General features: G+C 35.5%; 1 protein-coding gene across 1 annotated transcript; it reads left to right on the forward strand.

The window, feature by feature from the left end:
• Positions 1–828: 828 nt before the first annotated feature.
• On the forward strand, positions 829–8,641 carry LOC124359626 (28S ribosomal protein S14, mitochondrial). Its single transcript, XM_046812527.1, has 3 exons — positions 829–1,161; positions 5,483–5,647; positions 8,386–8,641. The coding sequence occupies exons 1-3, from the start codon at positions 1,087–1,089 to the stop codon at positions 8,569–8,571; spliced, it is 426 nt and encodes a 141-aa protein (XP_046668483.1). The 5' UTR covers positions 829–1,086; the 3' UTR covers positions 8,572–8,641.
• The last annotated feature ends 6,068 nt before the right edge of the window (positions 8,642–14,709 follow it).

Here is a 14,709-nt window from a genome sequence, read left to right on the forward strand (position 1 = left end):
CATTCAAAAAGTGGTAAAATAGTAGCCTACTTCAACTCTAGTACTCCATCAAGGACACCAATTTTCAAGTGAATTTTAAAATCCCAAAGTTTTAGAGTGGACAATGCAAGAAGTGGTATTTTCATGTTATTTCTTAGATAACCATAGGACAGCTTATTTACATATTATCTTATAGTAAGTGCATTTTAACACTCATTCAAAAAGTCGTAAAATGTATTGGAAGAACAGTATCGTATATTAACAATTTTTTGTCGTTCTCCTAACATGTCTGCCTAAAATTTCGGACAAAATCGGACTAAAATAGTGTGTTGAGCATATAGGAGTGCTTGGATTGAAGGAGTCTTTTATTTTGCACCTACTAACCCAAATGTTCCTCAAATCGGCATACTTGAGAGAAATTAAATAAGACATAACTTGACTTAGACATTTTCTGTTTGCACGGCTGCTATTACCCCCTGCTAGTTCCAGGCAACAATCATGAACCAATTATTGTTGTTTTATGCAATCTTACTTGACATATGGGATTTTAATCAAAGGTTAAAATTCATGAACAATGCGTTTGAAGCCTCCCCCAAAAAGTCTAATTGCCTTAATAAGAATTAAACTGAGTTATGTACCATTTGTAATATTGTATTGATCACAGTTTTGAAAAATAAAATAGTATTATATTTGATAATAAATTAATCTGTGTCTTATAGACAAAAAAAGTACTTTTTCGATACTAATACTCAGTCATTATTTTCGATATCATGATAATATCGATTAACCTATATCGATACCAATACCCAGAGTATCGAAAGGAAAGTATCGATATCTACTTATATGAGTTCATTTCAGGACTTTCATTCAGGCTTTCAGTCAGGTCAGGCTTACACTTCGACCTCAGTTTCAGAAAGTAAAGTTTGTTTAGTAGTAGTGGAACTGGAAAGTCCAATTGCAATTATTAATATAAACTCATCGATCGTTTCTTTTACATTTTTTATAGTTAGTCATATTTATTCGTGTTGTGTATTATTAAACTCGGATAACCTAAATAAAAGTATCTAGAATTTATTGGTTAAAGTTGGAAATACATAAATTCAAATCATGCTAGAAGTAGCAAATAGGTTAAGATTTCTAGGAAAACATTTGTTAAACATTCAACATGCGGGACAGGTTCAGGTATGTAGGCATAGAGCAGTAGAACTTTTTGAAATATCTATTACTTTAATTTTAGGGTTACCGTAAATTCATGATCCCAGTCCTAGACACTTGTTTTTTGGAGTAAAATGGGTGTTGGTGGAAACCTTTGTTCAAAAATGTTGGGTGCCTAACTTCTAAAACTACTGTTAACCTTCCAATTGCCAGTTGTCACTTATTCAAATAGCAGGTACATTTGAAATTATTGTTTGTTCATTTTTATGTCTTCTTCAAAGTTCCTGTTATTAAGGGTTGAAATTATTGTTTGTTCATTTTTATGTCTTCTTCAAAGTTCCTGTTATTAAGGGTTGCAGTATAACCAGTGTGAAAGGAATCCTATTGTATCCTAGTTTGTGAACTATTCCTAACTTAGTTCCTGAATTACTTGTAACCTAGTTACCAAACCAATCCTTTAAACAAAACTAAACTAATTTTATTATTTGAAGACAAATGGAACAAATACAAAACAAAATATATAGAACAGGCTATACTTAATTGGAATTCTAAAACTACAAATGAGTAGTCCATTTCCAAAACCAGCTTTCCGTCAAAAAAATAGAAATTGAGATAATGGTTGCCATGGTAACTTTAGTGAATTTGCTACCGTTTTGAACTATTTTCAAGTTGCAAAACCTGCTAAAACAGCAAGAAAATTGGATTTAAAAATTGATTTCATTTCCAAAACCTGTTATTTACACTCAAGCTTCAGTATCAAAACCTGTTATTTATTCATCCATCTTTACTGTTCCAAAGCCTGTTATATATCAATAAATGTAAATGGCGTCAAAGTAAAACATTTCCAAAACCAGCTATTTTGTTCACTCATATGATTAGGCACATTTCAAAATGAAGTTTTTGCACTCTTATAAAATAATTATTTGAGTTTTACTTATGAAATATTTTACTACCAGTGTTGGCAATACTGCAGAAACAAAATATTTAACGTATTTTTCTACCAGCTGTGCTTTAATTTTGCCGCCAACATCAAGATCTATAACAGCGTTTGTTGTGGTTAAGTTGAAAATTATATTGTTATCAGTTATTTAGTTTGTTTTTTAAGTTTTATCTAATGGAATCTGAGGATACAGTCTTAGATAATCTACAAAATAGTAGGCCTACTGATATTGTGGAAAATGTTCAAACGACAACGCCTAAACTAGCAAGGAAAAGGAAAAAGTACCCCGACGATTGGCAGAAGAACGTTGCAAAGAAAGCAAGGTTAGTTCTGTAAACATTATATTTATTAGTTATTTTCTACCGGTAACTAAACTGATTTTTATTTAGGCCTAAAACCCTTGTAAGGATTCCCCGAGTTACCCAAATGCAAACATGGAGGAATTAGCATGTTTAGATGCAATGAACTATCACTACAGGATGCACGGAGAATTCATCAAAAGTACTATAAAGATGCAAATTTGAATACGAAGAAAAATTTTATCCTGCGGCATGTATCAATCTCATCTGCCAAAAAAGAGGTAAGCCCAATGATGCAGACAGCTCTCGTGAACGGCTGATAAGCACTTGATACTTCTTACCCGAACAACGTGAAGGAGAGATCGAGCAAATAAGGGTCTGCAGAACTGCATTTTTGGGAATAATACAAGAAGGGCGTGATCGCTTACAAAGGTTATGTAAAAAATATCTGCAAACAGGTGAGGTTCCCCAAGAAACACGAGGAGGTGCCCGTCAAGTTGACAAGTTCCAAAAAAAATGGAAGCTGTAATAGACTTTATAAAACATTCCAGCCGATTCAGAATCATTACTCAAGGGGGAAAATTAAAATACGTCAATATCTACCAAGTGAACTATCAGTAAACAAAATGTGGGAGATGTATACAGCTAGGGAAAAAGATGAAAATCTTTGTGGTGAATATGAATTTTTTAGGAATGTTTTCAATGAAAATTTGAATATTAGTTTTCATGCCCCGTATAGTGACAAATGCTCTACTTGCACTAGTCTTGAGAATAAGCTGAACTTAGAATGCAACAAAGAAGAACGAGACAATCTAAAGCTGCAACTTCTTGCTCACAAAAGAAGAGCTGATACATTTTTTAAAGCACTGCAAGAAAAGAAAGAAAATGTGTTAATCTTAAGTTATGACTGCAAAAAAAATTTAGTTCTTCCTAAAATACCAGATCAGGAAGCATATTATCGACGCCAGATGTATTTGTACAATTTCACAGTTGTTGAAGGAGATTCAAAAGCCAATTTAAATAAGGAAAACACTTTTGCTTATGTATGGTGTGAAAATGAATATGCTAAGGGATCAGTTCAAATTGCTTCTGTCCTGAACCATAGACTATGTTCTACAGATATGAATGGGATCACATCTATCCATCTCTTCTCCGACGGTTGTGGTGGCCAAAATAAAAATATCACTATAATATTCATGCTGTCTGACTGGTTATTAAATTCAGCTCCACAACACGTCAAAGAAGTCGTTCTCTTGTTTCCCATCGTTGGCCATTCGTTTATCCCACCTGACAGGGTTTTCGGAATCCTTGAGCGACAGTTCAAAAGTAATAGTGTTATTGAAAATCCTGATAAATATCTTGAAATGTTCCGGAAAGTTACAACAGTTATTCAACTTGGAGAAGACTGTGAGGTTATTGATTGGAAACAGTCTTCAGATGAAGTTTTGAAGAGGACGACTGACTGGCATTTTCAATTCCAAAAGTCAAAAAAGATTGTTTTTAGAAGAAACAAAATGTTGACAACTGTTTTGGTTCGAGGAGAACCTTTTTATAATTTTGAAAGTGGGAAGGGCAAAACTCTATGCAGAAGAGGAAAAACTTTGAAGAATATACGATCAGAAAAGGTGAGCAAAGGAATTCCTGTAAAATTCGCCAAACTTGATGATGTGAAACGACTTCTAGAACTTCATTTTGGAGAAGAATGGAGCCAAAACGAACTTTTGCAATACTATTCAAATGTATTTGTTCAGCGAGCCAACTTAAATACCCGTACACCTATTGAGCATGAAGATATTGACTTCGATTTAATGGAGGATGAAGATGAAGTGGTTGCATAGAAACCTTTTTACATTGATGTTGTGGACAGTAAAGTGACATTTTCATGATGTTGTTGGTTAAAGTTCTTTTTAATTACTTTTTATTTTTATATTGTCGTTAAGTCTTCACAACCATGAAAGGGCACTATTAAAATAAAATCATCAAGTCTTTTGTACTTATTAATAAATATGAATAAAATTAAAATTTGTCACAGGTAATTTATTTATTCAAACCCTTTTTAACTGTTTTTGGAAATTAAAATCATTTTAACTGGTTTTGGAAATGTACCAAAAAACAAAATGGCTTCTTGTACAATTCCAAAACCAGTTATATTCATTATTATTTCCAAAACCAGCTATATCCAAAACTCAATATTTAATTACTAAAAAACAAAAGTCTTGTGATTATACAGACTTTGTTAAATAAAAAAAGGACATTTTTCTAAAATTTTTGGTGAAAAAATCAAAAAGATATGTTAATTAGTAATGTTTTTATACGTTTTTAATGAATACTGTAAAATTATAAAAATTCTAAATAACAGGTTTTGGAAATGGCCTACTCAAATATGGATTTTAAATTAACAAAGTACTACTTTTATTATAATAATTGCCATTCATAGTGGCTATTTTCGGGACTATACTGATTTTACAGCCCAAGTTCTGATAAACATCATAGAGGTGCCGTACCTTAAAAATGTACGATTTTGATAAAACTTTCTTTACACATTACTTACATAGTCTACTATATTAATATTATAACCCTCATTCTTAGGCTGCACCTATTTTTTGAGCTATATAGATTTTACAGGCCAAATAATGAAAAAATGTTTGGATGGATGTCTGCACGGCTGCAGTATAATAAGCTTCCAACACTCGAGTGGTAGATAGTACCACACCAAGAACAGACCGAGGAAATGAGATGTCACCATCTAAAACAAAGATTGAGTGGAGTAGAGTAAGAAGTTGAGTGAGAAGGGTAGGGGTATGTCAGGTGACTCGCCCTGCCCGCCCAGCCACTTGCACGCTAAATGTATCATAACAACATTTGTTAACTTCCTAAAATTGTCAAAGATATGTTAAGGTTATATTGATAGCTATAAAAGTTCTGAAAGTATTTTCATATTGAACTGTAAATAGTTTTAGGTTTTTATTAGCAGATTTGTTTTTATCAACGATTTTTTAGCTCCACAGTCTTTACTTATTAACATCAATGTTTTTTCCTCTTCAAATCAAACTTAAATTACACCTATGAATAATATATCTCTAATATTAGGTGAAATATTCTGTTTCAGATAGGTTCCACATCTTCCAGCTTGCAAGTTCGTTTCTTACAGTTGTGGCCTGACTGGAGGATGAAGAAGGATGTCAGAAAGCGCAAAGCTCTAGAAGATAATTATGGACTGAAACTGAGATTGAATGCTATGAGAAGAACTAAAGTTTTACCACCTGAATTACGAGTAAGTGGTGTCACAATCCATCTTTATGTGGGTGAAAATTATACCATCTCTTGAAAGATCTGTCACAAGTATGAAATGGTTACATAATATTAGATTAAATATTTCTTTAGGTTACAGTCTAACAGTAAAGTTGTTAAGAGACATTTCAAAATTAAACAAAGATAAATGTTGCCTTCAGTTTATATTCTCTGGCTTACCAGTCTTTTTTTAGTATTAACTGTAGGTCATCACCTATCTTGTGTAGTTAAGTCAGATTTATAGCTGGACATATTGTTTAGCATAACCTTTTTGATCTCTTTTTACCCTTTTTCCATTATGTTCTGTTCTTTTCAGTTTACAGATTGAATCTAAATTACAGCTAGTTAACAATGCATCAACATTAAAATACTATACTTCTCAAAATTAATTCACAGTTATTCATTGATATCTTTATCGATTAACTCACGCTTATGTAACGTCATATTTGTGTTTACAAACAACAGTTGCTGTTTGAAACCCCTTGACGTTTGGAGTAAAATCAGGCTGGCAAGTATTGTAGTGCAAAACGAAATAGACCTCGAGAAAAAGCCAGTATTCTGCTGTGAATCTCAGTATATAGAACGTCATTTAATTTATCAAGGTGTGTTCAAGAAAATGCTAAATTAAACGGCTATCAAGCGGCCATAACCATATCCAAACTGCCTTCTGAAGAAAAGTGTTAATTCCGTTTTTATGAATGTCATTGAAAGTGAGGAATTGTAGCAAACCCTGTAAGAACCAAATCTTCTTAATAGCAAGGTACAGATTATTGATGGGATGGCATCACCTATGTACCAACAACTATTTGGTCACATTTAATAATTTTTTAAGACTTCACAGGGAATCAACTAATAAAAGGTAAAAACTTTCCTAATGATTCATTTTCTACATGAGTTGATCTTTTGCATAATGGTGCATCACCCGGATTTCCGGCAGTGCCCTACACTTCGCCTGCAGCATCCACGGCTGTCTACTCCATGCCCAGCCCAGACTTCTCTGAATGTCACACCATCGGTACCTACAGCCTCTACCACACCTACTGTTGTAACATCAGCCGGCTCTTCACCTTGCGCTGCCGCTGGTGCACCTGACCCGCCCACACCATTGGTACCTACAACCTCTACCACACATACTGTTGTAACATCAGCCGGCTCTTCACCTTGCGCTGCCGCTGGTGCACTTGACCCGCCCACACCATCGGTATCTACAGCCTCTACCACACATACTGTTGTAACATCAGCCGGCTCTTCACCTTGCGCTGCCGCTGGTGCACCTGACCCGCCCACACCATCGGTACCTACAGCCTCTACCACACCTACTGTTGTAACATCAGCCGGCTCTTCACCTTGCGCTGCCGCTGGTGCACCTGACCCGCCCACACCATCGGTACCTACAGCCTCTACCACACCTACTGTTGTAACATCAGCCGGCTCTTCACCTTGCGCTGCCGCTGGTGCACCTGACCCGCCCACACCATCGGTACCTACAGCCTCTACCACACCTACTGTTGTAACATCAGCCGGCTCTTCACCTTGCGCTGCCGCTGGTGCACCTGACCCGCCCACACCATCGGTACCTACAGCCTCTACCACACCTACTGTTGTAACATCAGCCGGCTCTTCACCTTGCGCTGCCGCTGGTGCACCTGACCCGCCCACACCATCGGTACCTACAGCCTCTACCACACCTACTGTTGTAACATCAGCCGGCTCTTCACCTTGCACTGCCACTGGTGCACCTGACCCGCCCACACTATCGGTACCTACAGCCTCTACCACACCTACTGTTGTAACATCAGCCGGCTCTTCACCTTGCGCTGCCGCACCTGAGCCGCCCACACTATCGGATATGTGTCCGTCACAACACCTTGTAGGAAATCAAGTCAGAAGATTCATGACCTCCAGGAACAGATGAAAGTCATCCTTGACCACTCGATAGAGTCAGATCAGAGACTCCTCGAGTACATGGATAAGATTTTTGTGGCACGTTCTTCTGTAAATGTGTGTACTTCTACACCTCATGCCAAAAACCAGTATTGTCAGGCCTCAGACATTTAACCATCCTTGTGAGAGGTGCACAATCTTAACAAGAGGAAGTGCAAAACATGTTGACAATGTTGCAATCGCTGACTTGTTAGGATCATTCGGTCTTGTATGATCGATAGACTCACCAAGGAGAGTAACCAACACTTCAGCGACAATAATTGATAAAATCATCTCAAACGACTGACCTCCGGTTGTCTGTGATCATCACAGCACTAATCTGTTACTTGTATTAGGCTTTCGGTGCATGCTCAACTGCTAATCTATTACTTGTGTCAGACAGCCTGTAAAGTTTCAATATTCTATCTGTGCAAAGTTCTTAGATAATTTAATGTGAAGTAAAAGTCTTTTTTTGTGTGAATTTAATAGAAATATAAACAATTGTCAGTCTATTGGATAGAAACTGTTTTTAAATACCAGTTTTAAATTTGATGGAAAAATTATTATTAGCATGTTACTGAACATGACACCCAGTAAAATAGGATGTCATGTGTTATTGTATGGTTTTCATGTTTTATAACCTTAATTATTGTACTGAAACAGTTAATAGTGTATTTTTAATAGTACAGAATAATTTATGCAGGAGAAATTATTGCAGCCGTTGGCTTTAATATTGTCACAGTAATTAATTTATTTTTAACCTAAGGGGTATTAATCTATAACTTTTTACATTTTTAGGAGCTTGCCTCTGAAGATTTTCACAAAATGCTGCCAAATGATGTAAAAGGCTTAAAAACTGTTCCACGATGTGTGATAACTTCAAGACCTAGAGGCAACGTTCTGCGTTGGAGGCTCAGCAGGATAATGTTTCGTCATCTTGCAGACTACAACAAAATGGCTGGGATTCAACGTGCCATGTGGTGATTTGTTCTATTAGTTTTGTACATCATGTAATTCATTTCATTAAGTAAAATAAATATCAATTAGACTAAGATTTTAAAAATTATTTTCTGTGTGAATTCCCCATGTAAAGGTATACAAGTTATTTTTCTGTTGGAAGTAACAAGAAAGTCACATTGTTGAGCTGAATACCTGTGTTTAGTCAATATTTTTTAATCTGATTTTATTGTAATCAATTGATATTTAATTTGATCTTAGTTCAGTTAAGTGGTTTCTAATGCACTATTTTGTGTATAACATTATTGTAGTAGCTGACCATTAACCCATTTCTCCAAAAGTGATCTTGTAAAGTAAACTTAACTAGGCCAATCTGCAACAAAATACTGTAGTTATAGTATTTTGCACATTTTGGTTAGGATTTATGTTACATGTGTAGCTTGGTACCAAATGTATATCCTTATGAACTATATAACAAGTGTTCGAGTGTCCAATCAAGAAAACAAAGGCTTTATTTAATGATCTAGTGCGTTACTTGGCATCACAGTTCAAAGTAATGAGTGTTGTTATCAAAGCAGATCTCACAACAAAAACATTGACACGATTTCAGATATGTAGTGTGAAGGATGCCTATTTGATTGGTAAATTTGGTCTTTGACTGTATCTTGTGATTATAACTGCAGCTTCTTGCAAGCGTTCTAGTAATATTTTTTATGCAATGTTTCCCATTGAGTACCTTCAGATTTCTCATTAGAAAGGACAAAACTAAGTTATCTAATTACAGTACAACCCCGATAAGTCGGCCCCCGTTAACCCGGAAGTCCGGCTAACCCGGACCGATTTTCAATTAAAAAATAAAAAATCAGACAAACATTTCAATAATAAAAACGTAATATTTTTTAGTGGTATAGTATCCGTGAATCGATGTTGCATCAGTATTTGATGGGACTGTACGACAGTGAGTGTGTGACTCATGGCACATGGCGGCCGAGTGGCGGTCATTGTCCCGGATTCTCGGAAACAATAACAGACGTGTATTTCCCCAAATCCTCTCCCACGCTACCGCCACGCCTGGCCCCTTAGTACCGTTCCTACCTCGCTCGACTCGCTTGTGCCCGTGTTGTGTGTGTAGTGTACTGTATTGTTTGCTTCTGTTCTGAAATCGTGCTTCAGATAGTGTGCTTCATTTGTGTTGTGCGTTTGTTTTTATCTACGCGATGGCAACAAAACGTAAAAATGTTGTAGTGACAATGGAAAAGAGACTAGAGGCATTAGGTAGGATTGATAAAGGCGAATCTTTAAAAACAATTGCAGCATCTTATGGTGTCGGTACATCTACAGTATCGGATTGGAAACAAAAATAGGATAAAAATCGAGGAATTTTGTTTTAAGATAACAAAAGACAGTTTGGGCAATCGGTGCAAAGCTAAGAAAGCTAAAAACGAGACTCTTGATGACGCTTTGTATGTTTGGTTTTGTGCAGAAAGGGAACGTGGTTTGCCAGTGTCTGGGCCTATCATTCAAGAAAAGGCAATCAAGCTGAATAAACAGTTGCCTGATTGTGAACCAAATTTTACTGCGAGTCAAGGATGGTTGGATAGGTGGAAAAAACGGCATGGTATTCGCCAACTATCTATCACAGGAGAAAGTCTATCTGGGGACAACAGCACTGCTGATGACTATAAAAACAAGTTATTGGATTTTGTTAAAGAAGAAAATTTAACGGCAGATCAAATATATAACGCCGATGAGACGGGTCTGTTTTACAGAATGTTGCTGAGCAAAACTTTGGCCTCAAAAACTGAAAAAGACGCAAAGGGATACAAAAAAAGCAAAGACCGATTGACAATAATGGTCTGCAGCAATGTTTCAGGGAAGCATAAATTTCCTCTACTCTTAATAGGAAAAGCGAAAAATCCGCGAGCACTGAAAAACGTAAATCAGGATTCTCTACCAGTTGTCTACAAGTCTCAAAGAAGTGCATGGATGGACAGCAACACTTTTAAAAACTGGTTTTTTGATTGTTTTGTGTCAGGTGTGACGAAATATTTAAAAGATTGTGGGTCGCCGATTAAAGCTGTCCTACTAATTGATAATGCTCCTTCACATCCGTCTGCAGATGTGCTGGTCAGTGGGGACATTACCGTTAAGTTTTTGCCACCTAATGTAACAGCGCTATTACAGCCCATGGACCAGGGGGTTCTCGAGAAAATCAAGAAGGTTTACAGAAGACAGATCCTAAGCACAATCATTGACAATGAAGGAGAACATGGTGTAGTTGAGATTCTCAAAACATTTAATGTGAAAACTGTAATGTACATGATTACAGAATCATGGGAACAAGTGACTAGAATCAGCTTAATTAAATCTTGGAAAAAACTGTGGAAGGGTGTATGCGACTTGCCTGAAAATATAATTCAACCAGTGGGGAACTGTAATATGGAGAATGACTCTCCAGACGATGTCCAGCCCCAAAAATTTTGGATATGTTCCAAAATATTGATGGCTGCTCTGAAGTCAATGAAAATGACATTACTCTGTGGTCAAGGGCAGACAATAACGGAGGCTATGAGCCACTTACTGACGAGGAAGTGATCACGTCGTTTTTACCTGATGCTAATGAATCAGACGCTGAGGAGGCAGACGGGGACATTGAAGATCCAGTGATGAGTCATGGAGATGCAGTGACCAAACTAAACGAACTAATGGTTTATTACGAGCGGCAGGCAGAAACATCGCCAACTGAATTGCTCATGTTGAAGAGACTGTGGGATCGCACAGCATGCAAGCGGCAGACGACATTGGCACAACCAAAGCTGACTTGAGTTTTTTACCAGGAAATGAACAGTTATAAATGTACTGTAAGGATTAATAATAATTAAATGTGCATATGTTTGATGTTTTTACAATTATAATGGAGTTTATCTGTAAGTATGCCGTATTTTATTAATTGTTACCTAATTCTCCGGCTAACCCGGCTCGGTCGCGGTCCCGATTAATCCGACTTATCGAGGTTCCACTGTACTGGGTCCATATTTTATTAAGATATAACTTAAAGACCCCCAAGGTTTATACTATAGTTAAATTTTTGATAAGGCAACAATTGTTAAAAACTAAAAAAAATGTTACAAGTAGCTTCAATGCAGAACCAATGATCATCACAGATAATCAGAAATCATTGTAAAATAGCTACTTTATTTAGTAACAATGAAGACTTTTGACAAAAATATTGTCATTGAATAATGGATATAATCTATTGTTTAGTGTCAGGTTCAATATGTATATGTCATATATTGCAGCACTTGAAATGCCACAACCTATTAACAAGCCAACAACATGGGTGCATAGAAGGAAGGTCTACAGCCAGCACCCTGATATAGAATGTCAGAGGAAGACTACTGCATCATAACTAGTATGTTACTATATATTTTAGTAAAGTTTATCACTGTATCAACCAAAATCCTCCACTCCAAAAGCTTAAAACATCAGGAATAGAAGGAACAGAGCAAAATGGTTTTGGTTCTAAGTGACAGGAGGCAGCCAGTTGAAATTTAGTATACAGAGAACAACTTAAAATTAAAGGTCCAATCAGAGTTTATGAATGTGCAGAGATGCAAAAAGATTAGTCTAGGGACCAATTTTATATTCCTTCTGTTCACAAACAATCTTCCAAACTAATTGCAACAGATTTGCTACACAGCAATGTATGCAGATGATGCAGTTTAATCCTTATCAAACAAATTAATTGACAATTTTATATTCCTTCTGTTCACAAACAATCTTCCAAACTAATTGCAACAGATTTGCTACACAGCAATGTATGCAGATGATGCAGTTTAATCCTTATCAAACAAATCAGTTGACAATTTTCAGAAAACACAAAGACCACATTGAACATGAGTGTTACGCAATCTACACATAATCTATCTAGTTGGCTGTGTTAAACTTCTCTGCCAAGCACAAAGGTATAAATATACTGACATACCATCTAAAAAGAAAACAGAACACAGGGTTTTTAGTGGACTTAAGCCCTAACCTGGAAACTCCATATTGATTTGCTATGCAAATAATTAAGTTCAAGCACTTATGTAATGCGTAAAGTACAAACAAAGTGAATTGCATAAATATAGCTAAGGTAACCTAATTAACATAGTTTGAATCATTCCTTTGAAATGGGATAGTGCTGTGGGAAGGAGGTGCAAAAACCTATTTGAAAAGGGTATTCATACAACAGAAGAGTCCTATGATGTTTGGTAGGACTTCAATTTCGGGAAAGCTGCAAGGAAGTTTTTAAAAGTTTATCATCCTCACTGTTACATCTCTCTATATCAGAGAAGTAATCATCCACACAATCAGCTCAGAATAGACCAGACATACAGATCTACATCTACACAACTCAAGAGTATAGAGTAGTAGGTATCAAATTTCATGTTACAGAGGTACACCAAATTGACCGTAAAAAAGCTAAATCAATTGCTATTCTATACTTTTTAACTGGTAAGACACATTGTCATATGAACATTTATTTAGCTAATCTTCTCCATTACAAAATTCAGCTAAGTCATTGACTGTGGTAGACTCCATGTATTGATCTGCTTACAATAATTGGTACTGGCTGTTGGAATCTCTCCAACAGCTACAGTAAAGGTGTGGAAAAAGAAACTAATCTCTAAAGAGACCTGCTATCATCCTCAACATATTGAAATTACAAGTTAAAATACTTAAGAAAATGTGGCAAACATTTAAATTTAAAGCTATATAATTTTAACTGATCAGTGATTGTATATCTACTGGCTTTATTTGTTAAATATGGGATCTGGGCAACCTTTGAATTTACTAATTAAATGAGAGATTCTTTAAAAAATTGTGCAGCTTTAATTTAATTTAACATGTTCCCTCCCACCATGCTAATTTTTTTCTATAAATATGAACAAGATGGCACATCTTTGTGCCACCTGGTTCTTTACTACAGATCAGCGGCACATATTTGTTCCGTCTAGTGAGATTAAAATAGACCAACAGCACAAATATGTGCCACTGTCACTGTTGAACATAATATGGAGTAAGTTCTGTACAGTGTACAGTTTGGACCTGAAACGTTGCATGTGGTCTGTAGATATGTGTGGCACAACTGAGTGCCACATACTTTCTGGCTATGCAGACGTACTGGGTAAATTTATTGTTTTGAGTTGGTAACACTGTTTTCTTTCGGATGTCACTTTTCCAGTCAGATGTGATGCAATAAATTAACCTCGAAAGTGCTTGATTGTGGTTTGTTTATCGTGATTTTGTTTACAAGTATTTTGAGGAAATAAATACATTTTACTTCTAAATACATCCTGCTTCCACTAAGTACCTAATATTTAATAGGGAATTATGTTTAAAACCGTGAGTAACTGCTAGTAGTATATAACTAAGACAAAACAGCTAAAGCAGCATTACACGAAGTCACCACTGTTGCCCAACTCCCCTTCTTCAAGGTCACTAGCTTCAGCAGAAGTATACAAGTGCAGTGAAAGGTAAAGTAACTAAAGATGAATATACCAAAACACTTTTTTTAAATAATTTATTTAAATTTTCTTGTTAAAATAACAACATTTGAAATGCAGATGACAATATAAAATTTATTATGCAAGCATAATTCAAAAGATGCACTAAATAATATATACAATTATCATGTATTGCTATTTCGTTTGATAAATTATTATGTAACTATCAAATAAAAATTTGGTTCAATTAGCCATTTTGACACATCATACAATTATAAGAAGTTAATCAAGAATTCCAACATTATTGAGTACTCCGAGAGTAATGCTCAAAATTGTACTACAAAAATATAAATATATCTTCAAACAAATAATAATTACCGGTAATCATTCTTTTATGTAAACTTACAAAATCAAATACTTTTACATTGTCAACTATAAATAAAAGATAATACTATGAAAAATATATTCATGTCTTTCATTTATGTTAATTTATACATACATACAACTAACAGTGATCAATATAACAATAAGGTACAATTGTAAATGCAATAATAACAGGGGTGAGTATGATTAATACTGATAAGTTCTAGACTATATAACTAATTTTAAATTCTCATGCTAACATTATTCTCACATAATATCAGAACACAGAGGATCTTTGAAAAAAATTTACACA

The sequence above is a fragment of the Homalodisca vitripennis genome, chromosome 4 (assembly GCF_021130785.1).
Source record: "Homalodisca vitripennis isolate AUS2020 chromosome 4, UT_GWSS_2.1, whole genome shotgun sequence".
Classification (NCBI taxonomy): domain Eukaryota; kingdom Metazoa; phylum Arthropoda; class Insecta; order Hemiptera; family Cicadellidae; genus Homalodisca; species Homalodisca vitripennis.

Coding starts and splice junctions, on each gene's coding strand:
- LOC124359626 (XM_046812527.1), top strand. CDS start 1,087: ATGCTAGAAGTAGCAAATAGGTTAAGATTTCTAGGAAAACATTTGTTA. Junction 1,162..5,482: donor AACATGCGGGACAGGTTCAG/GTATGTAGGCAT, acceptor ATTCTGTTTCAG/ATAGGTTCCACATCTTCCAG. Junction 5,648..8,385: donor TTTTACCACCTGAATTACGA/GTAAGTGGTGTC, acceptor TTACATTTTTAG/GAGCTTGCCTCTGAAGATTT.